This window comes from Gopherus flavomarginatus, chromosome 5 (assembly GCF_025201925.1).
Source record: "Gopherus flavomarginatus isolate rGopFla2 chromosome 5, rGopFla2.mat.asm, whole genome shotgun sequence".
NCBI classification, from domain to species: Eukaryota; Metazoa; Chordata; order Testudines; family Testudinidae; genus Gopherus; species Gopherus flavomarginatus.
The window spans coordinates 111,300,650-111,325,028 of NC_066621.1; the positions used below are offsets into that span (position 1 = coordinate 111,300,650).

At 38.0% G+C, this 24,379-nt stretch overlaps 1 protein-coding gene across 3 annotated transcripts in view; it reads left to right on the forward strand.

Moving 5' to 3' along the window:
- Positions 1-24,379, forward strand: part of AKAP6 (A-kinase anchoring protein 6) — a 383,693-nt gene that overhangs the window by 263,996 nt on the left and 95,318 nt on the right. For all 3 annotated transcript variants that reach the window (XM_050953827.1, XM_050953825.1, XM_050953828.1), the window contains exon 8: positions 18,767-18,915. In XM_050953827.1, coding sequence (XP_050809784.1) covers positions 18,767-18,915 — 149 coding nt within the window. The remainder of the gene's footprint in view (positions 1-18,766; positions 18,916-24,379) is intronic.

A 24,379-nucleotide genomic window follows, 5' to 3' on the forward strand; every position in this document is an offset into this window, starting at 1 on the left:
AAGAAAAATGGAGAGCATTTGGGATAGGTCAAAACAAGCTTTGGGCTTGATTCTGATTTCACTCACTTAAGTTTTGCATCAGTTAATTCCATTTATTTAAAGAGATTTTACTCCTGATAGACACGTGAGAGATCAGAACCAGTCCCAATATATTTCTAAGGAAGAACTCTATTCTCAGGATACATTCATACTAGCTGGGACATAAGTACCTACCTGCATGGTGACCCTGACCTCCTGCAGTGGCTTACCTCTATTTGGCGTGGTAGAGGCAATGTTTGGTGTCATAGGGCCAATGTAACTGCAACAGTAAAAACACCTAGATTAAACCATGATTTGCACCAGGGTAAGCTAGGTCTGCACCAGTGCCTAAAACACCCTTTGTAGACGAGGCCACAGAGTTCTGTGCTAAAGTAGTGTCAGCAGAGGCCTCTCCAAAGAAGGGGGTTTCATCGTTAACAACCCATTAAGACAGTTCATAGTTCTCAAAGCCATTGGTTTAGACTCTCTCAAAAACACAGGACTGCATCTGTTGCATTCAGGTCACATTTTCAAACTTTTCTTTGAAGCCATAGGCTTGTCTACCCTGAGAAATGGCATAATGTTATACAATGTGTTAACAAACATGATGTTAAATACAATTTAGCACTCAGTGAAGACAGAACTATCAGGTTTAAAATTGTGTCTGCTGTTTGTGGATAGCCCTGAAGTCTATCATAGGGTTAACTGTGACCAGCTGGCATAGTTTTAAATTAAATATATTTTTTAAAATAAGAAAGCTTTTATAACATTTATAATATGTCAGGTTAAATATGTTGACTATTTTGAGATTTTTATCTATTTTGTAAATCTATTTAATATTTTAAATCTGATGTAGTTTTAAATTTTGATGTGTTGCATGATTTACAATCTTGGGAAAAAATAACATAGTACTCAGAACTTTACAGTTTTTGTGATGCATGAAGATCAGATTTTTAATGTTGGTTAATGCTTTACTAATTAAAGTGTGCATGTTAATTAAAGCAGAGGCTAATGTTAATTACCTATATTAATGGAATCTCATGTAGCACCTGCCTGAAGCAATGGGTTCAATTTTCAAAATATCTCAATTAAGGCTGAAACTTTTGATTTGCATCTAGTAGGGTTTCAATTAACTGCATTGCAAACTTAAATAACACACTTAAAGGGATAATATCACCAGTCACATGCAACACAGTGGAATTGGTTGGTTCAGTTATTGACTAGGGCTATGAGAGCTTTCAGTCAGTAGGTAAGCACCATAGTATTGGCATGTGATTATTGTCTAGGGCTGTCATCACTTCTGTGGCTGTTGCAAGAGAGATGTTAAATTGCAGTACTAGGCTCTTGCTGCAATTCCGTTGTCAAAAGAGAGAATAAAGTTCTCACGTATAGAATTCAATATGAATTTAATGGTAAAGATTCAGCTTGTTCCTCCTGAAACAAATGGCCAGTGTAACATAATATGTTAAGCCATTTTATCAACTGGGAAAGCTGCGCTTGTGATAAAGTGAACAATGTTACAGTTTACTTCTCAGCCAAGCCAAGCGTTGTGATCATATTCCAGATCCGTGTCTCGCCACCACAGCATCATGTGTCAACTGGGAGCTTTTAATGAGCAGCTTCAGGAAGCGATTAACAAAGTACTAGAAATAGATGTAATCAAACTGATTGGAAATTCTGTCTAAACTCTACACAACAGCATAATGCCAGAAGTACTGTTCCACACAGCTTATTTGGAAATTATTATAGATGGTCCAAAACTGGAACTTTTAATCTGAAGCTTCTCCTATAAAAATGTCATGGTTCAGATAAAATGGAAGCTGGATCAAAATCATCTCAGGCTCAGATGGAGGAGTTTTTTGCAAGATCAAACTTAAGTTCCTAGACCCATTGGTAGTTAAAAGATTTATTTTAAAATACTATGGTGACCAGAGGTGCTGGAATAATTTGTATAATGGCAGTGCTGAGAGTCATTGAACCAAACTGTAAACCCTGTATATGATGTATATAACCCTGCCACACCCCAACACACCTATTTCCAGCACCTATGATGGTGGCTTTTCACTTATCAGATAGTGATCACTTTTTTATCTCTTGGAGATGGACCAATGACACTGTGGTATATCTTGCTTCTTTATTTCATGTCTAGTAAGACTATATCCTAAGCCATATAATTGTGGTTGTTAGAGGCTTTATAACTCACATCTTTCTCCTGTGTCTTTGAAACAGATCGTGGTCTAACATGAGCTGAATGCCCAAAGTAATCATGGTTTCATTAGTTACCCTTCTGACACAATAATGGAAGGAAATACCTTCATCTTCTAAACATATGTACACAAACAGATCGTAATCTTACTCATGGATACTGGAAATCAACTTCTTTGACTACTATCCTTGGCAACCTAGAGTATAATAGTTGCACTTTGGTCTCTGAGGACCAAGCTGTGTCTTCTTTTGGCTGCAGAAAAAATCAACTATCAAGCATGCAGAGGATTTCCATGTGTAAGGTTTTAACCCAGCAAGGTGATCCCGGGGGATGCATATTATTTTCTGGTCTAATATGCTATTGTCAAATCAGTTAAGCTTATTTTAAGTATTGATTGAAGTGAAAAGATGTTATACTGATAGCATATGTTATATAACTCAAGTCACATAAATAGGTAAAAATGCAAATTCAAATATGTTGGTAGGAACATCATGGAGAGATTGCACAAATCAAATACTGGGATTTTGATAGAGGAAAAATAGTGACGGTGAGATTTGACAAAAAGAAATGTATCAGACTGTGTAGAATAGACAAGGAAACAGGGATTTTACAACACTCTTAGGAAAAATACGGAAACACTCATTTCCCAATTATGGTACCATCAAGATGGCAGAATGCTAACAATAATACAGTAAGAGCAGATGGAAAAACCTGGTAGGAAACTGGAGTAGATGTTCAGAGTCCTAGCGCAAGACTAACACTCAAACAGCCATGAAAACATCTCCACTTTTGAGGAACAGAAGAGAGACAAAGTAAAATAGAAATTAAAAAAAAAAAAGCACAAATTACTCATTAGACCCTGATTGGTTACTACATATTTTGGGAGTTATAATCAGAGAAGACTTCAACTTGCTTTGCAACAGCTACAAAGCAGACAGGAAACTTTGGAAAGAATAAGAAGCAACTAAGCAAAATCGTTAGCATTTTATAAGGCACCAGCACCTTTCCAAATGTCATTATCAAACCAATTACAACTAGCCAATGCTGCTGAAATAGCAAATATTGAATAGTCACAGAGAACTATTTGCAATCAATGTTAAAAACATTCACAAAAAATTCTGAAATACTTTTGAATAATGAATAAATGTGAGAAGTAATGATCAGCTTGCAGATATTCCACAAGGAGAAAACAAAGCTAAATTAATCAGATAGTCAGTGAATTATTCGCTCAACACTACCTGCAGATAATGTCTGCAAGTTCAACTACACATAGAAACCAACACTGGTATTATAAGAAGAAGGGGAAACTTTAAAGAAAGTGTATCTAATAGCAATGAGGGAGAATCTCTTCAGATGATTGTGGAGGCAGGGGTCCACAGTGAAGGCCAAATGGCTATCAGTTTATTTTTAACAATGTGTTTCTCATTAGTTTAGGAATCTCAAGCCATAATGTAGCATGTAATATTTGCTGAGAAGTGTAATTCCACCTTCAAGGTCCTGTGTAACTTAACCCCTATCTAGTTATTAATATAAGACCTGTCAGCTTCCAAACTGTCTGCCACACCACTGTTGCCATCTTCAACCCCCAGTGCATCTGTCCCATGACTGTCTTCATTCATCCCTTTGTTTGTGATGTCTTTATACTTATATTACCTCCTAATTGTGGTCCACCATGCCAACATTCTCTATTCTGTTCTCATTCACATCTGTTCTAAAGGCTCACTTCTTCCATGATCAGTCAATAATCATTTATAAATGTGTGTTTATTTATAATACAATTGAATTGCCAAGAGTTGTGTATATAATGTAAACATGTGTATATAATGATGTAACCATAGCCTCACTTCCCTCACTACTATTTGTTACCCTGGCTGTAACATATTTAAAATTTGACTTGCAGTCATCAGGGTAGATACCTTGTGTAGAGCTGGGCAAATAACACATTTTCTAGTTCACTGGGAATTTGGAAAAATTCATTTAGGGTCAAACAGCAACAAAAAAAGTTCAACATTTTTGGTGTATCAAAAAGTTAACAAAATTGTTTTGTGTCAAACAGAATGTTCAGTTCCAATTTTGAGCATTTTAAAATGTATTTAAAATGTTTAAAATAATATAAAAGGAAAGGAAATGTTAATACAAAAGGTAGTTTTGAACCATAAATATCTAAACCTTTTGTTTCCAAAATTTCAAAATGTTTTTTAATTTTTTTAAATTATTTGGATTTTTTTAACCAAAACAATTAGGCAAAATCAACACAAATTTGCAAAACATTTGTGTCACCAAATCTATTTTTCACCAAAAAAGAGTTCTGTGCAAAAAAGTTCACCCAGCTCTAATTTGGTCTTTCTCTTTATTCTGTAAAGCACCTAAAATGCTTTGGGTTACAAACTCCCCTAAACAAATAACAAAAATAATATTTGCATTCATCTTTTATGTGAACTTCTGACCAAACATAAGTAAAGCCAAGTGTCACATCTTTGTGAGGGTCATGATAGGATGGAATACTGTAACAATGTAATGTGTAAAAATTCTATAATACATAGTGTATTTTGAATAAGAAATTATATAGCAATGAAGAGAAGGCTGTCAGTAGTTCATATAACTGATTTCTTCAGTAAAAATCTGCTAAAACCAGTGTATTGACAAGATTACTGATTTTAGTTCTCTGTGGGTGTTAGTGGACCCAAAGATACTTAACAAATTAAGACGATTGAAAATGAAAAAAGATTCAGTTTGTCTTTCTGAAAGGCGTTTTTAATGGCATCTGCAGCTCATGTCATAAAGAGACTATAATATAGGAGTTCAAATATCTATGATGTAATAGGCATTCATTAGATAGTTCAGCGGAGATGCTTTGTTTGTCATATATTCTGTTCTATTAATTAGAAAAAAATAACAAACAGAATGTTACCAAAAAACCCTGAACAATGTGTTTCTAGAGTGTCATGCTTACCAGGAAAGCAAGCAATGGGTGGGTTCTGCAAATACTGGTAGAACAATAGTACTGGAAAAGGCCTGAAGAATATGCACTGCAACTCCAACCCAAAGATTGAAAAGCTGTACCCAAAAAGGTATTGAGTATTCAAGTCCTATTGAATTCCCAAGAGGCTTATAGTTGCTCACAGGATACTTACATGTTACGGTTTGTGGTACAGTGCATACTATCCAATGTTTTTCAAATAATTTTACTCTATCATTACATGCACAGCTCACTGCTATTTGCTTTACTGATAAACTTTGCTCTGTAGATGCTTTGTCCAGCTTGCATATGCAGGATCAGGTCTAGTGTACTCAGCAATGATATGTTGTAATTGAGGTCTTGGAGGAAAGTAAAAATAGCAATAATTCTAAAGAATTTTTGATGAAGTCAGTCAAACTCTTCCATTTCCATTAAGACTGGGAGGGGCAAAATGGTTATATTAGGTTTTGTGTTCGTGCCAGAATATATCACTTATATTTTTGTAGAGTTTAACATAAGGACCAGTTATGTAGCCCTTACTCTGGCAAAATTCCCACTTAAGTCAATGGGATTTTTTTCAGAACAGAACTGAAGGATTAGGCCCAATAAAAGTAAGAATAGATCTTGAAAGGCTAGGTATTGGCTTTTCTGAGTTGTATTCCTTTTTAAAGTTATTTTTGGAACTTTGACATATAAGAAACATGTGAGTCAAAATTCACCTTCAAGTGCAGAGATAAAAGATTTCCATTACATTTTTTCTAGGTAATACAATAAAATAGTATCATATTATAATCAATGCCAGAGTAAAGTGTCTAACCTGTTTTATAAAAGGTAGAATTTGTCAGAAGAATATTATTTATTGTTGCAAAAGAGATTTTATTTTTTGTTGCAGTTTGGGCTTTTAATTGTTCTGTTACTTTTTCTAAACCCTGAATACACTCTGTACATCAGTGGATCACAATTTTGTATGATACATAGATATGACCTGAGGTTTTTAAAAATAATGTTATATTCTCATCTGTTTTTTCCTGCATGTTACAGCATGTCTCCAGAGGCAGGCAGCATTTTTATTTTCAAGTAAATTTATATTAGTTACAGTCTCCAGCTGTTTTAGATATATGATCATTTCCTGTTGGAACTGTTTCCAAGACAATTCTTTCTTTTTTTTTCTCTCAAAAGAATGAGAAATTTAATTTAACAAAGACATCCTATAATTGCTTTTGTATCTAGCAAGGTATCTAGAAATCTAAATATTTTATTTTATTTAAAACATCTGTCTACATAATATCATATGACTGTACAAGCCTGTATCTGCCTTCTGAAAGACAGCTGCTGCCACTTTTATTTGATTTATAAGAAACCAACAAAATTGCTCCTTAATATAAAGCCCTTCTGCCACTGTGCCATGTATAATTTTTTTCTTCCAAGATGAAAATTGCTTGGTATTTACAGTTCTTGTTAAAGTAATCTTAGTCTTTTTCAAATTTAGAAACTTTTTTTCTTGAAAAGATCCCGATGGAAACATAAGATTTCAACAGACATATTTTAAAAGTCCATTCTATTAAAAAGGAGGGTATATATTTTTTTAAAACTAGCTACAAACTGAAGTCACATTTTAATTGCTAAGCTTTGGAGCTTTTTCTACTGCTTGTCGTCTTTTCATTCTCAATAACATTGTGAAGTGTTGGTGCTGATTATAGCAGCCAGAATTTCTTTGTCATCTTTCAGAAAACACACGGTGAAAGATGGTAAAGCTTTTTGTCGTCTTGGTGTTACTGGGATTTGCTTGCCGTGAATTCTGTCCGCAAACTCTGTTTCTTGTGTGAGGTCACTGGATCAAAAATAAAGTGTTTTACTTTTAATAGATAGTATCAATTTAGGCATAACAGCACTCCAAGAATAACAGACATAGGCATTCTACAATATGTCTAAATAAGTCAAGTTTATCTTTTCCAGGGAAGTAATCAAAATATTCCTTTCTGAAACACTAAGAGTATGAAAGGGAAATGTTTATGGTTCCCTACTGGCACACTGTTATGATTGACAGGAAAAACCAACAGGTTTGCCACATGAGACATCTTGTTCAGGAACTTTCAGGAGGGTAATAAATTGGTGTTGGCACAAACACAAAAAAATAGAATGACTTGATTCAGCAGTTTTCAGTTTTAAATCCCTAAGCACTAAAGAAAGAAGCAAATATTCATCAAATGATCAAAATTTATATTGATTTTTATTCTGCATTAGCAGCTCAAAGTCAAGATTCTTGACAGGGTGGATGTCGGTTTGAATGATTCTCTTTGAAATAAGGATATAGGCACTGGGCTGAGTGCTACTGTGCATTCCTGAACCATAGGAAAATGCTATTAGAACCCTAGGAAGCTAAATTTTTTAAAGAACTGTATGAAAAGGCATGCCTGTTCCGTACTGTTTTGATAACTAAATTGTTGTTATTAGTATGTAAAGTAATTCTTGTTGTTCCTACTTCATTCCTTCCTTTCTATTATCATCTAAGGACAGCTATTTTATAGAATTTCAAAGGAACTGTAGTTCATGTAGTATGGTAACTGAGTTAATAGCAGTATTTGCCAGCATAAATATACATTGGAGTCAAGCACTAGTCCAGCAGCGCAAGGGAAACAAAGATTGTATCTTCAAGTTATACATTTATAATTTTTCTTTTCAGACAGGAAATAAATAAAGACTGCTGTGGTGGAGAGGAGAACAAGAACACAAACACAGCATAGAAATACAAATGTGATGCTCATGTTTATTGCGCTGAGAGATTTAAAAAGAAAAACTGTTAGAATGATGTGGGAAATAGAAATAATCCCCTTGTTTCTGCAAAAATATAATAAAATAGTGACATTTTAACAGACTTAAATATATTGAAAATAATAAGGGAAGCTATATCCATTACAGTACTGATGTGATCTCGTTCACTTTCATAAAATGGAGGGAGAGGGTTTCTCTTCTTTTCTTTCTCTTTTCTTTTTTTTTTTTTAACAGATACCAAAATAAGACAGAAATACAGTAACTATTCGATAACACTGAGGAGTGTTAACAAATTTCCCAGCTGTCTTAGATGCTTACAATTCAGCAAACATCTTTAACAGCATAGCTGTAAAATTAAAATTTCTGAACATTATGGGTAATGCTTTAATGGTATGCAAATTGCCATGAAGTCAGTAGCAGTAAAGCTGACCTCTCAGCAATACAGATATTTTACGTTTAAAACAGTTATATTTTTACAGTTCCCCCGAACTGAGCAGGTGTCAGATACTTCAAGAGACTGATGTTTTCTGTGAGGCCCATAAATAAACTCAAAGAAGCAACAGTCTTTGCCTGCTGTTTATACATGGCAAAATGGTTGTCTACATCCACATCTTAAGTTATTGCTGTTGCTATGAAGTCAGTCTTGCTGTATAATAATTTACCTGTCATTACTGATAAAGCTTTGTTTTAGCTTTTTAATGATTATGTCATGATTGTCTCCTGATCCTACATATCCTTAATGATATTTGTACATGGCCATCATGTGGAGATAACTTTTTATATCTCATTTATTCAAATGTGAAAAAGAATATTTATACCAAGAGAAATGACTGCACCTTAAGTTGGGAGAGGGTATAGCACATTAAGGGTGGGGGGAAGTGGGATTAGTGAGAGGCTCAGGAGCTGCGGCAAAAGTAGAGTGGGTCAGCGTGACGATGCTGACTTATCCCTAGAGACCGGAAGGGCTGAGGAGTTGATAAAGGGCAGGCCCGGCGGGAGAAGCCACTTTTCCCAGACTTGGCAGTGCACCAGCCACCTCCCTCCCTTTGGAGATGACAAAATAACAGATTTGGTTGGGGGCTGGGAAGGAATTTTTCCCTCACCACCAGATTGGCCAAGGGATGGGGTTCAGGGCGCCTATGACTGGCACAGCAGGGAGCCAACCCCCTCTTCCATATAGCCCACCCTAACCCTTCTTGTTCGAGGGGAGAGTGATGGTAAGATCCCAGCAATGGGTTGGCTGGGGAATCTGGATGGAAAAAGGAGGTGTGGGGGCTGGCAGGAGCCCCCGGGTAGATGTTGAAATGATCATGGAGTTATCTACACTGTACACATTTATCTGCCAGGTAGTCCCAGACATCTAATAATAAAGTTGCAACTTGATCAAGTGGTTCCTGTCCTCCTTTCGGTGTAGTCAGACAATGCACTTAGCCAGCACTTTCCTGAATAGCTTTATTATTAAATACATTTATTAAATCATTTGTGTATTAATATATGCTCCCTCCCAGCCTAGCTACTTCTGCTTGATCCTGCAGTGAAATCATAATCATCTCTTTACAACAGCGCAGTCTGATGGCATAGAAGATGTTATGATATCATAACTACATCTTTTTGTTTCACTGCAGGATCAAATGAGGTAGGGGAATAAATTTAAAAGAGGCAAAGTGCTTTGGATTATTAGGATAGTGGATGTCACCCAAATTTATAGTGATCATACTGGTGTAAATTTTCCATGAGACTACAGCTCTGTTCATGCTATGAAAGAGAATTGCCTTTCTCATTGTTTGGAGGACAGATACATATTTTGGTGACCTCGATTGTAAGTATGATTATCATTTATGTGTCAGTAGTGCCAAAGGCCCCACAAAGAATCCAAGGCCTCTTTATGCTAATCATTGTGCAAACACATATTAAGAGACAGGCCCCTGCCTAGATGAGTTTACAGTCCAGGGCATGATTCTACAATTAATGCTGTGCCTCACCTAAGTCAATGGAACTCTATGCAGGCACAAGAATCTACCTTGTGCGGGTGCAGTTGTAGAATTAGTTCCAAAGTCAAATAGCCTTTGCAGTTAAGCATGAGAAAAAATCTAAAAAATCTGACCAGTGAATTGATTTATATTTGAAATATTTGAAAAATGTATCAGCTTGAAAGTTTTTATATCGTTTAAATAATTACCATGTAGCATGCTCATAAATGATGCAGTCTAATACCAAATAGACAACACTTCATATTTTTTCTATCATAGGGTTGTTAACTTTCTAATCACACAAAACCGAACACCCCTGCCATGCCCCTTCTTTGAGCCCCGCTATCTCCATCCCTTCTGCCCTTCTGTCGCTCATTCTTCCCCAACCTCACTCACTTACACTAGGCTGGGGCAGGGGGTTGAGGTGCAGGAGGGAGCTCTGGGCTGGGAGTGCAGGCTCTGGGGTGGGGCCAGAGATGAGGGGTTTGGGGTCCAGTATAGAGATTCAGGCTGAGGTTCAGATGCGGGGAGGGTGAAGGCTCTGTCTGGGGGTGTGGGTTTGGGGTGGGGCTGGGGATGAGGGGTTTGGGATGTGGGAGGGGACTCCGGGCTGGGACAAGGGGTTGGGGTGGAGGGTCCTGGCGGCACTTACCATGGCTCTGAGGAAGCAGCTACCAGGTCTCTGTGGCCTCTTGACGCATGGGCGGCCAGGCGGCTCAGCACAGTGCACGCTGCTTTACCACCCCCCGGTGCTGCCCCACACAGCTCCCATTGGTCACGGTTCCCAGCCAATGGGAGTTGCAGAGCTGGCATTCTGGGTGGATGCAGCACGTGGAGCCTCCCAGTCCCTGGCCATCCCAGCGCCTAAGGGCTGCCAGGACCTGGTGGCCGCTTCTGGGAGCAGTATGGAGCCAGGGCAAGTAGGGAGCCTGCCTTAGCCCCAGCCCCCGCTGTGCAGCCGCCCAGACTTTTAACAGCCCAGTCGGTGGTGCCGACCAGAGCTGCCAGAGTGCCTTTCTGACCGCGCATTCCCGTCGAAAACCAGATGCCTGGCAACCCTATAGCATCATCTTAGTAGTAGTTGCATTTTTATTTAGTTCCTTTTTGTCAGAACAAATGTATACAAAATCTCAGTGCATCAAAAACCATTAGGACATAAAATAAGAATACTATTCACTAATGAAGTATTTAAAATTCAAAGTAATTTCAAGAAACGAGTGGTAGATTTAAAGTGTAAATATTTACTTTGAAGTTTCTTTGTGTGTGTGTGTGTGTATATCTATATCTATATATATATATATAACAGTACCTAATAACGCCACAATTCTGCAAATATTGAAACACATGTTTAACTTTATATGACTGATCCCAATCAATTAAAGTTAAGCATGTACATAGGGGTGTGTGTGTGTGTTTGTGTGTGTGTAAGTGTAAAATTATCTGATAATTACAAATTAGTGAAATAGTATTTTCTACAGCACTATTTAGAGAGGGGATAATAGGGCTTAGTTCAAGTTACACCGTTCAAATTAAGTTGAATTTATTTTACTTTTATATATTTAAATCATAGAATATTGTGCTTCCAGTGCTTTCATATCAGAAGAACTTGTAGTACTCCATGGAAAGTAGTGTTTGTAAACACTTTCTTTTTCTCACCAATTTGGTGATATTTAATGGAGTCTTCCTTTCACAGTAGAACACTAGAGCCACATTGTGATCTCAGTTACATTAGTGTAAATTCTAAGTGACTCAGTCGACTCTATAGTCACTTCAAGGTTTTATACAGTATAACCTCACAATGTCCTTCCCCCCGTCACCCACTAACAGCCATTATCCAGTGTCTTGTCTTTCTTCACTACCGAATAAGGTCACTCAAACAAGCAGGTCTAACAAGAAATAAAATGTATTTTCATTGATTTGTATTGTCACTGATTACCATTTATGTTACATGGTAACCTTTATAGTGGAAAGCACTTAATGTTGACATGCAGAACCAGTCTTTGAGGGCCTGCAAAAGCTGCAGCCACAGTCTTGTCTCTTTATTTGGAAAATCTTTACTTTTTTTTTTTAATTAAGTTTCGGGCTCTTTTCTTTGTGCCAATAGCCTTGAAAATATAAACCAATGCAAATTGATTGCTAGGGTTGTAAGCTGTACGCTGAGTTTTCCTGGAGGTACCAAGTTATTCACAATCCCATCACAGCCTACTGGAGTTGATCTAGAGGGTTCAGAAAATTCAGAGCTCTACATTCCTTGATTTCTGGGCAGACCCCAGTTTAATTCCATCTGTAGGGTGCAGTGCTGCTCAGCCTACTGCTGAATGTGACCATCGCAAGATGCCTACTACATGCAGCCTGCAGCTGAGCCAGCTTCTCTGCTGAGCAGTATAACCTCTGACCACAAGAGAGATCATCTCACTAGTGTGAGACTGAGAGCAAGAGGTTAATCCCAGCTTTGACAATGACTCCCTCTGTGGTCTCGGTCAAAAGCCAAAATGTTCAGACTTGGTTAGGTAAAGTTAGGCAAGGCAAGTAGGGATAGTAATACTTCTCTGCCTCACAGGCTTTTCTGACAATTAAGCACTAATGTTTTAAAAGTGCTTTGTGAATCCTGACATTCACTGGAATGGAGACAGAACTCTCCTATACCTGTGCCCCTAGCAGTCCTCAAAACCACACCTCATCGTTCCTTGCCATTTTTGTTAAATATTGACAATTTTTTAACAGGCATCAACCCCCCTTTTTAACCCCTGCCCCCAGCACAAGCAGCTGCTGTGCTCCACTTTTGTAGTAGGAATCCAGGCAAATGGGACCAAAATATTCTTCCCAAAAAAAACCCCATTTTACACTCAATTTGTCAGTGAAGTTTGGGTCGATACCAAAGGATCCCCACACTCACCCTCCTCAGAATTCTCAGTCTGGCCTTGTATACAGTGGTGTGTTTGTGGTGAACAACAGTCTTTTATAGTTGCTGGAGGGGGAGCAAAAAATTGTTTCACAGGCCAACCTAAAAATATTAAAGTGGTTTAGTTGAGCTCACCATATCTGCTGAGCACTAAAACAAGGAATCATTCTGACTTTGACTAACAATGAAGCTACAGCATCCTGCTGAAATGATACAAAACTATATCTTCATGACCTCAAAACTATATCTTCATTACCTCAAAAAAAGAATCTTACTTTTAAGAATAGACTGCAGCAGACTTCTGTGTTGTATTGCACATTTTCTGGACTGTGACTTTTTACTGAGGCCCCTGCAAATTATAGCTTTTTGAAATTAAACTGATCAATAGCTACCTGAGGTCTTCAAAGCCTCTCTGGATTTGCAATGATATCAGTAGAAAGTGAACTGAAAAAAAACCCTTTAAGTACAACAGTGTGATAGATAAATTCACACATACTAGAAATCAGAAGGATCCATCTGAAGCTCTGAGCTACCTGAGTTTGATTGCAAACGTTTACAATAATTGAAGATAGCAGCTATCCTTAAAAATAGTTGATTTATTCAGGGATCATATTTTCAAGGTAAAAAATTTGAATAGTAGTCTTGTAAGGTAGCAGGGTTCACTGAGTTTGGTTTTAGTGTAGATCATGGTGGTCAGCACAAGAAGGTTAGTGAGCTGAGAGGTTGTGGAGAAGAGAATAACGGATGCTTCTTCCTCTCTTATATTTTCTTTACCTTTTTCTTTCTCTTTTCCCCCATTTGGCTTCTACCCTTTTCCTTGCTTCAATCTTCCTCTCCTTTCCTTTTCCATCCTGTGCGTTCATCCTTGTATTTCCTCTCTCAGCCACACTTGTTCACGTTCTCTCTCACTTTTACTCTTAGTAATTTGTCTCCTCCTCGCTTTTTCCATTATATCCCCCTGACTTGTAGTACCCTGCCACAATCCACTGCTCAACAACTGAGTAGGGGCAGGTAAATAGAATTGTAGTCACAAGCTTGCAGACAGGGTATGTAGCTGCCTACATATGATAGCAGTAAATCTGAGCTGCCTATAGACTCATTACATGCAGTGGTCTCTCAAGTCTACACATGGATCTGATTTTGTGGACTAGATCATCCTATTGCTTGGCAGTCCATAGGCTGTTCATGATAAGTCCCTATTGTGTCTGTACTTGAGGGGATTAGTGTACTCTTAAAGGGATGGAGAGAGACGGATTTTTATAGACTTTTCTATGCGCCTTTAGAAATCACTCATGCATATGCCACCCACCTGCCTCAATGGATCGGAGATCTTGATAGGACTGGCAGTGAAGGGAGACACTCCATAGGGGACAATAGGTAGGGTGACCAGATGACCCATTTTTAAAGGGACAGTCCCATTTTTGGGGACATTTTCTTATATAGGCGCTTATTACTCCCCATCCCAGTCCTGTTTTTTCACAGTTGCTATCTGGTAACCCTAACAATAGGGCTCCTTCCTCAGGGAGTCTCTGGCACCCATTGGCCAGCTGTGGGAGGAGGAGTGCTGATTGGCTATCATTATCCTGGTGCAAGAGCCATGTAGAGCCCCTTATAGCTCCATTCCAGCAGCCCCACACTACCCACACTGAACTAGGAACGGAAATCCGGCCTGACAGATGCTGTGGATCTAACCAATCGCCAGTTTAAGGGTCAGGAAGGAATTTTTTCTCCCATGGGCCAACTGGCAGAGGACCAGGGAGGTTTTTGCCTTCCTCACAGCACCTTCAAGCCACAGTGGTTAAGTAGGAACATGCGTAGTATCTAACTGAGGTTCTTGGTTACAGCTGTTTATTCATTGCAACTTGCAGTCTCTTTCCAGTGTGATTAAGAGAATAAAGTGAACAGTTCCCAGAGGTAAAAGACCTGTGATATTGCTGATGAGTCTTGGGCTCATGGTATAGGGTGAGACCATGCTATAGGGTGGTCTTCCCGGGCCAAGGTTAGATTTTGTAGCTTTCCCAAGCCAAGGTCAGACCCTGTGGCCCCCACGGGCCGAGGTGCCTACCCTGCTGCAACCCTCTGCTCACTCATGGCTGGGTGGGGGTGCTAAGACTCAGAGAGAGCTGAGTTCTGGAGACTTAAACTGAGCATTAGGGTTGTCAACAGTCCCTTATTATTGAAATACAATGTTGGTAACCCTACTGAGGATAGCCTACCCTGCATTACGAGTTATATGGTAAGAAGCCTTGTAACTCCTGCATTGGAACCAATTCAATGTCTGGTATAGGCAAAAGCAGCAAAGAATCCTGTGGCACCTTATAGATTAGCAGACATTTTGAAGCATGAGCTTTCGTGGGTGAATACCCACTTCGTCAGATGCATCTGACGAAGTGGGTATTCACCCACTAAAGCTCATGCATCAAAACGTCTGCTAGTCTATAAGGTGCCACAGGATTCTTTGCTGCTTTTACAGATCCAGACTAACACAGCTACCCCTCTGATACTTGGTATAGGCAAGTATCAGTGATGGCCAGGTAGCACCGTTCCCGTGTTAAAAGTTTAACAAAAGTTTCAGCCTTCCACTTAATTCCATGCATGCGTCTGTCCTCATTTTGTCGTTGTGTCCACGTCAATTGAAATTTTGTATAGAATTTATTAGTAAGCTCAAAATGTACAGCTAAGAGAGACTGTGTTACCTGTGTGTGTTTGTGTGTGTCTAACTTAGCTGTATAGGAAAAAGTATACTGAAAGTGTAGGATGACTTGAGGGAGGACTCTTTTGAACACTATAAGCTGCAAAGAAATCAAGGGAGCCTGCAGTGCATTTTGTAAGGTGTGCAAGGGCCAATCCAAGAACTCTACAAATGCCTTCCCAGCTAAACAGCTTCTAAGATTTGCAGGTGAGGAGTCTCCACATGCTAATGCCATATTTTTGCATGTTAACAGAACTTCAAAGCTCTGTAGCAAGTACAGTAGCTGCTTCTTTTTATTTCCACCCCACCCATCTTTTTTTCTCCTAAAAACTAGAGAAAACCTTATGGAAAAAATGTTACATGTGTGTATCTAAAATTTTATGAAAATTTGTATGGCAGTATATTATGTCATTTGAGAACTAGCATGTGTTCATATCATTAAAGACTATCTCTTAATACATATGCAGAAGGTGCCAGCTTTCAGTTCCATGTAAAAATTTAATCATGGGCATTTCCTGACTTTTTTGAGTGCTTAATGTAGTTTTTTTGTAGGAGTAATTTAATTTTGTTTTAATTAGTGAAAACAAGAAAAATAATTATTTTGTTAAGTTAAAAATGCATCTTCATTTGCAACTCCATCCTCAAAGCAAGAAAAAATGTTTTCTTTAAACTTTCCAAAAGAATTCACCTCTAGGCTGAAAACAGTCATGGGAAATTTTATTTCATAAGGTAATTGTTTTGGAAAGTTATCAGCCACTCACAATAGAGATTTAGAATGAAAGTGCCACCTCAACCATAACTAAAATAAAAACAGCTAATGAATAAGTGCTTTCTGGCAAGAATAAATGAAAACTGTAATGCCTGATGTGGACAGTGAAGAATACATAAAGGCATCAGAGTGAGTAAACTTCAAATAAAAGATTATCCTTGTGGATGAGGAATCCACTCCAGAAAGAGATTGAACCTGGAACCTCAATAACCCACAGAAGGGAACTATTTGTTAAGCTAAAGAGAACTCTGCTTTCTCTGTTACTGGTAGTCTTTTCTGAGGTCTGTAAACAGCAGTTTGTGTTCCATGGATTCCTTTTTCTTCAGGGATCTCATCAAACTACTGACCACTCCCAAACTAGTTTATCTGGTAAAACCAGATGAGATTAGATATATTCAACCAGAATATTTTGGTAATTTCACATATTCAAGTACTGCCTTTTCATTGGTAACTATATGTAACTTCCATAATTAATTAATCTTAGATTGTCTTTATACTTGTACAGTATGTCTACTATCCTGTTATTTGAGTTTTGGGTTGTTTTAAAATAAATATTTTATAAATGGCTACACAGATGACAAGTTGTTAAACTGAAGAGTGCTCTTGTGACAAGAAATGGGTGTTGAGTGGTGTTCATCCTGCATACGAGATCAAAGTTCTTTAGAGGATATATACAGCACACTATAAACTTGCTCAGTGATACCAAACAAAAATATCTTAAGGACTGAAAGATTGGCAAAATCAAGTCAACCCTCCTCAAGAAAGATTGTACATCTGTGAACGCTTGGACTACGGCACTTTGTTGCATGGTGAAATCAGTAAGGAAAGTTATGTACTGTATTGCGCACACTGTTCATACATTATTTTTAAATAACTTTCTTTCATAATCAGATTTCTTCAAAGAAGGCAAAATGGACATTCCACATTCAGGACTACATACAAGTCAAGTATAATGCTTTAAAATAAAGCTTTATGTTTTATTTATTTAAACACCAAAAAGCACTGGAAGTTTTTTTTATGCTCCAGCTATTCAGAAGATGGATGAATGGATTTTCTTCAGATTGTCCGAAAAAATCATATCTGGGTTAAACCCAAACATTAAAAGATTCACTGCAAAGAGTGATTTTTGGAGAAAAGCTATAAGCAACTGAAAGTGGAAGTTAAAATGAAAATGACATTTCAAAATTAGCTATAATACAACTTGGTAAAAAATACGTCAATGCTAATACAAGTTATAAACAAGTTTCACATAATCCAGGTAACCACAAGATTATATAAGTGTCCAAAACTTCTTTCAAACACATGTTGCTGGCACTCTTTTATTTTTTCTTCCCAGTCCAAACATGGCCCATAATATGCATCCTTATTCTGGGCTTTGGAAATTTTCCCTGTTTTAACGCTTTCATCTTGGCACTTTTTCTCTACATCACAAATGGCTGTTATCATAGACAGAAGTTACTGTTACCCTCTGAGCAGAGAGCAAACGCTTCTCTTTCACTGCTGCTTGGAGTGTGAAGATCATTTCCAAACCAAGGTTTCCTCCATGCTAGTGCATTCATCTTGCTGCCCTACCAAGTGATTGACTGAACATGCTATTACCAATAGGAATATGGAATTAAGTTACAAAGAAGTGACATTTTTGAACTTATCAGGATTTGTAATGTCCGTGTTTTTTATTTTAGTGCACCCTTACCAAAGGAAAACAGCAAAATCTTGGCCCCAAAGTGCTTTTGAACTTATCCTTCCCAGGGGCAAGCACAACAAAAAGCAAACTTTATTCCCAAGTCATCTGGTGCTCTGACTTCCAGAATCCAACTGATCACCACAGCTGCAATAAATAAAGCGTCTGTTCAATAAGTTTTGATGCCAAAAATTATTCAACATTCTTTTGGCTAGGCACATAGACTGATGGAAAACAGCACATCTAACTTATTGCCTCTTCCTTGCAATCAAGATTTCTGAGTAATCAGTAGAAACTAGGTAGGGGAAAATAGAATGTGAACAATGCCAATCCCTTTGTTTTAATTTACAGTTATTAATTTAACAAAACAATGCAAGTATAATTAACTCTGAAGCATTGTCAACTTGTTAGCAAGAGATGAAGATAAGCTTCTGAAATGTGCAAGAAGCTTTATTTTATATATTTAGCTGGATTTTTTCAGAATGTGATATTTCTAATATCTCTTGCTTGCTCACACGCATACAGACAGACATTTTTATTTAGCATTTTCCTGGATATACATCTCATGAGACATAAGGGCCATGCTTTGATAAGAACTAAAATGGTCCAGTTATAACACTAGATAATATACTGTATTGTGATCTGATTTATAGGACCAGCCTTATTAAGGAAGAAAGAAATGATGGTGTGATTATTCCTCTTGGTTAAATTGTTTGGTACAGTCCAAAAGTAGTCATTTTGAATGCATTCCTTTGGAATGAAAAAAAAAAGTGTTTTTCTCTGTTTTCTTTCTCTAGGCTGAGGTTCAGCTATGCTATCTGGAAGCACAAAGAGATGCTGTTGAACAGATGTCCTTAAAGCTGTATAGTGAACAGTACAACAGTAGTAGCAAGCGAAAGGAAGAGTTTGCTGATATGTCAAAAGTTCACACAGTGGGAAGTAATGGGTAGGAAACTATTCTTTTTGTTGCTTTATTCTCTCTGATCTGTGCTTTTTTACAAGATCTTCTTTCGTACTGCTATGCTAGCCAGGATTTTTCCTCCTTAACCAAGAGACAAGGTAACATGCTATGTATATTTATTGTCATATTAATTAATGCAAAAATTAATGAGTTCTGTATAATTTTATCTACATTAATTGCTTCGCTCCTAGAGCTACCTAACTTTTTCGAATAGCAGCCCATTATTTACATGAGAAATTTTGCATATCCTTAAACTTCAGCCTTTACTAAGCCTGTTATGTCATGTTTTGTTTCTCTTTATTTCTTAATTTGTTCTGATGCTTTCAGGTTTCCTAGTATGTTTCTTCCAAAGACTTCCATGACATGTCAGTATCTTTTTATAACAAACTTCCTTAGAGACCATTTTACTAGCCCCATGGTAAGTGAATGTGAAGCCTTTTCATTTCTGGATTTCTGGTTTAAATATGGCCCAGTTCTGTACTGACTGAAAGCTATAAGTACTAGAACTGGCCAGGAAATATTTGATTGAATGTTGTTTCATCTAAAATTGCTGATTAGTCAAAACCAGAGCTTTTAGTGAAAATATAGCTTTTTGACAGGAAGGTTTCTCAGGTCCAGAATGGAATTTTTGGTCAAAATGATACCAAGCAAGATACCCACTCCAGAATAGCTTGGCGATTAAGGCCCTGTGAGAGACCCACGTTCAATTCCCTGCTTTCCATATCTTAGGTGAGTTCCCTGACCACTGGGCTGTCAGGGCATTTGTTCTGACTCTGGGCCAATCAATATTTAGTTATTTATATGGAACAGTACCAACAGGAGAGACTGAGAGAGACCACCCTGAATTAGGAAGATGAAGGATTTGAACTTGGGTTTCCTCTTTCCCAGTTGGCTGCTCTGACCACAAGACTATTCTAGTACAGGCACATGCTTTTTCTTTGTCTCTACTTTTGGTTTTTCATGAAAAAAATTCAAAAAGTCTGAGTTTCGTCACAAATGGCATCTATTTGGGAAAACTGTTTCCCAACCACCTCTAATAATTACTTTAGCTGTTGTCTGTTGAGATTTCTGTGTCTAATGAGTTTGTCATCTGTCTGATTCCCTGCACATAATCTCTTCTCCAGCTGTTCCCACTGTAGATCTGTCTCCCCCAATTACAAAGTTTGCATTGTTGCTCATTCCCACTATAGACACTCTTCCTTGAACAGGCTCCATAAGGACTTGTTTCAAATTTCCACTGATGCCAGTGGAGAAATGCCCTAGCTCTGTCCCCATGATCTGAATATTTCCCTCCCCTGTAGTAATGTCTAGGTCCATAGCTGATCTACCTACTGCAAACACTCTGGTCACAGACCTCTGGTGCATTGGGGAAGCTTTGTCAAAGCTAACTTTCCAAGGGTGATGCAACATGTCTCTAGTTTATGGTCATTCCTATGGTGCTTCTAAACATAGCACCTTATCATAGTGTCAATGGCAAGCATTGCACATGTAAAAGACAAAATTGCACATGTAACTGACAGCATTTTAGATGTTTAACCTCTTGCTTAACATCCATAAATCAGGTATTTAGCAATTTAGATTGGGATTTTCAAAGAGGTCTACAGAACAAAGGGCTCCAACCTTCACTAACTTCCATATCAATGGGCTGTGGAGTGTCTAACTCCCTCAGTCCCCTTTGAAAATCTAACCCTTGAGGTTTGCCCACACTTGAGTGCAACTACAAGATTAGGAGCTGTTTTTTAATATTTGGCTCTCAGTGCACATATATCCAATTTTTGTGCTTGCTATTGATACTATGATAAGGTACTATGTTGAGGAGTAACATGGGAATGCCCATATATTAGAGACCTGATGCATGGCCTTTGGAGAATGCCTACAGTGCAAACAAGGTAAGAATGAGGACTTGGCAAATGTGGGAGATCTATCTACAGTGGGAATAGATCAGAAGTAGATTAGGTGCAGGGAAGAGATGGTTAAAATGGGACCAGTAAGGTAGTATCTGCAAACTGGAAAGTCTGTGAGGTGGGACTACAAGGGATTGAGGAATGTCTGCAGAATAGGGATAGTTACAATGAAAATGAAGCGAGATCATTTAATGTCTGCATAGGAATGGCTATGGAGGGAATGAAAGAGAAAAGATTAGGGATCTGCTGCAGGAGAACAATGGCCGCCATGCATGTGGGAAGAGCTCAAGAGGAGTAATAGGGACCAGCTGCAAAATGTTGATACTTACATGGGTTCAGATTCTGAACACCCTCAGAGTTGGTGGCGTGATATCATCAGAGTTTTAGTTCGGACCCATGTTTACTGTGTTCAGTAAACTATTGCACATGTCTCAGGACCATTTCTTGCAGTCCTTTGGCAGTATTCATTAGACCATAGTTAGAACTGCAGGATCAGGCTTGGAGTGCATTGACTGAACATTATGGAATGCTCCAGATATGCACGGAATTTAAAGCAATGATTTTTTTAAAGCTGTTATGGTCAGAAATTTGATTTCCTCTATAATACTGCAATAGCATGCTTATGGAAAGGAGATCCAACAGATGATGACCCAGAAACTCGAAAGAATTTTTTATTTGGTTGGTTTCGGGGGGTGGGGGCAGGCATACTACTATGCTCACAGTACTTCTAAATGCCATGTGAGCTATGCTATCAAAGAAATAATACAATCTGGAGATATGTGTCCAACATGAAAAAACATGGCTAATGGAAATAGCCCCACATTCCTTTTTATTTATTAATGGCACAGATGAGCTGGTTTTCTCATAAGAAAGGGGCTCATGAATTTTCATTCAAAATAATAAATTGATGGCCATACTTTAAGAAGTATGTTTACGGTTCAAGGGATAAGCCATGCAATTCTGCATATCTTATTTCCTGTTTACCAAGCTAAAATATACCTTAATGTCATTAGAAACACTATATTGCTAACATGAGTTTGACGTATTAACCATAAAACTATGTTCAAAGAAGTTTTAGTTATTTCTTCTTTAACACACCTTGTTGCATGACTCTTGGGAACCTTTGGGTACCTTTTATTGGATGAATATTTTTGACTAGAAACACTTGCTCTACATTTTTTAAAGTAATCTGTGGACTTGGTTAATGCACTAAAATCAAGTCATTTTTGTAATTCCTGCATCTAGCAGATATGCAGTATTTCAGAAGCAAGCTTCTCTTGATTCTGCCTCAGGCAATGTGAAAAATTACCTGCTATGCATAGAAAAGATGGATTCTGAATATAAAAGGAATATACACCCTAACAGAAATGTTGACAGCTATATTTTAATCTTAACCTATCACTGAACCTACATTTGTCCTATTTTGTTAACTTCTTTATTTGGTCCTGTTATCTTATACATTTTTATCAAATTATTAATAGCTAATACATTTTTTAAAAATATAATATCTTTAAAAGCAAGGGATTTTTTTAACAATTCATAGTTATGTCAAGACATATTTCCAACAACTTCTAAACCAAACTTCATAAGAATTAAATATAGGCTTGCATAGCAAAATTTAGGCCTTGGTCCAGATCTGGATTTTGATGTTCCAGTGTGTGAGATGTGTTTGGATTCCGAACTTTAATTCTGCTCTTCATATTAAAATTCTGATCCATTCATGGGTTTTGATTCTGAAATATCCACCCCAGACCTATTCTGCCAAAAGAGTGGAGTGTTTGGATCCAGATTTTGGTTCAACCCATCACTAATTCTTGGGCTAGATTCTCAGCTGATGTAAACTGAGAAGACCCTGGAAGCCAGTGTAGCTATACCAGTTTACATCAGCTGAAAATCTGGCCTCTTGCCTGATAAAATATATGTCTTTAATAATTAGCATTCTACCCTGTCAGTTTTTATGAGCTGGAATAATTTTTGGGGGAGACATAATGTCAAAAAATTGAGTATTGGAGATGCAGAATAGTTAGGCAGTTCTCTGAGGTTTAGATAAGGACTCTATTACACAGCATTCTGAATACCATGGACTTTTATTGACAAAGATTATAGTTTTATATTTGTGTGACGGGCTTCCCCCACCCTATTCCTGGGTGCCACCTGATGTACTGGGGTACCACTGAGCCCACCTACCCTACCAACCTGGACTCCCTTACACTGTCCTGCTGATCCAGGCCCTCAAGCCTCCTCCAGCGCACACACAGGTAGGGACACACCCAGCTGCAGAAAGACATAGACACTAAAATCAGCACTGCATGGGAAGGCTTCAGCTAAGGAATTGCCCAGCACACAAGTGCACACTTCCTCTGCAGTATAAACCCAAAATTGTATCATCTTGTGCCGTACAACGTAAACTCATGAAATTCGCTCCCTCTCTCCATGTGGAGGAAGATCTGCACAGCTTTTTGCCTCCACCTCAGTTATGAATTCCACAAACTGGTTTTAGAGAAAACAAAAACACATTTATTGACTACAAATGATAGATTTTAAGTGATTATAAGAGAGAGCAAACAGATCAAAGCAGATTACCCAGCAAATAAAACAAAGATACAATATATGCTTAGATACTAAAGAAATTGGTTACAAATAATAATTTCTCACTCTAAATGTTGTTTTAGGCAGATTGCAGAGTCTCTTGAAGGCAAACTGTTCTTGCCTGCAGCTTAAAACTCTAGGTATTTCTTTCACAGGCCAGATACCTTCCCAGGCTGGGTTCAGACCTTCTCCCCCACTTTGTCTTTGTTTCTTTCATCTTTCCAGGAGTCATCCTGGGCGGGGATTCAGTGAAGAACCAGCCCTCCCTTAAATGTCCCTCTCCTACCTTAAATAGGCTTTACATATGGCAGGAATCCTTTTATTTTTCAGTGTGCATCCTCCCCCTCAGTGGAAAAATACTGGTATTCTATCATTGAGTCCAGTACCAGGTGACTTAATCACAGGACCATGCAGTGTCAAAAAGATCATGAACCTGAGGTGGTTTGTAACATCCCAGGAAAGCTTCTCAGGAAGGTGGGAGATGAGCATCTTCAACGACCTATTGTTCTCCGTAATGGTCCATTGACTGGTCCCCAGATAGCTAGCCAGACAGACTGATTGCATTCTGTCTGGTGCGCATTCGCTAGGTGCAAACACTTCTGTAGTATAGATGTATAGTCAATATTCCTAACTTTAGATACCAAAATGATACATACTTACAAATAGGATAATCATATTCAGCAAATCATAACCTTTCCATTGATATTGCACATGACTTATCTTGTACAAAACATATCATAGTTATGTTACAATAATATAGCAATATTTCTATGAAGAGTATGGGATGTAGTGCAGTTTCAGAATAAAGGTCCATCAAATACCTCATGAGAGGTTGCAAATGCCCTCAACATCCAATTAACTGTTGTTCTTCAACCACAATAACTTGATTGTTCATGCCTGCTCTTCTTTATAATAGCACCATTGCTTACCTTTCCAAGACAGGAACTATCGCCTCA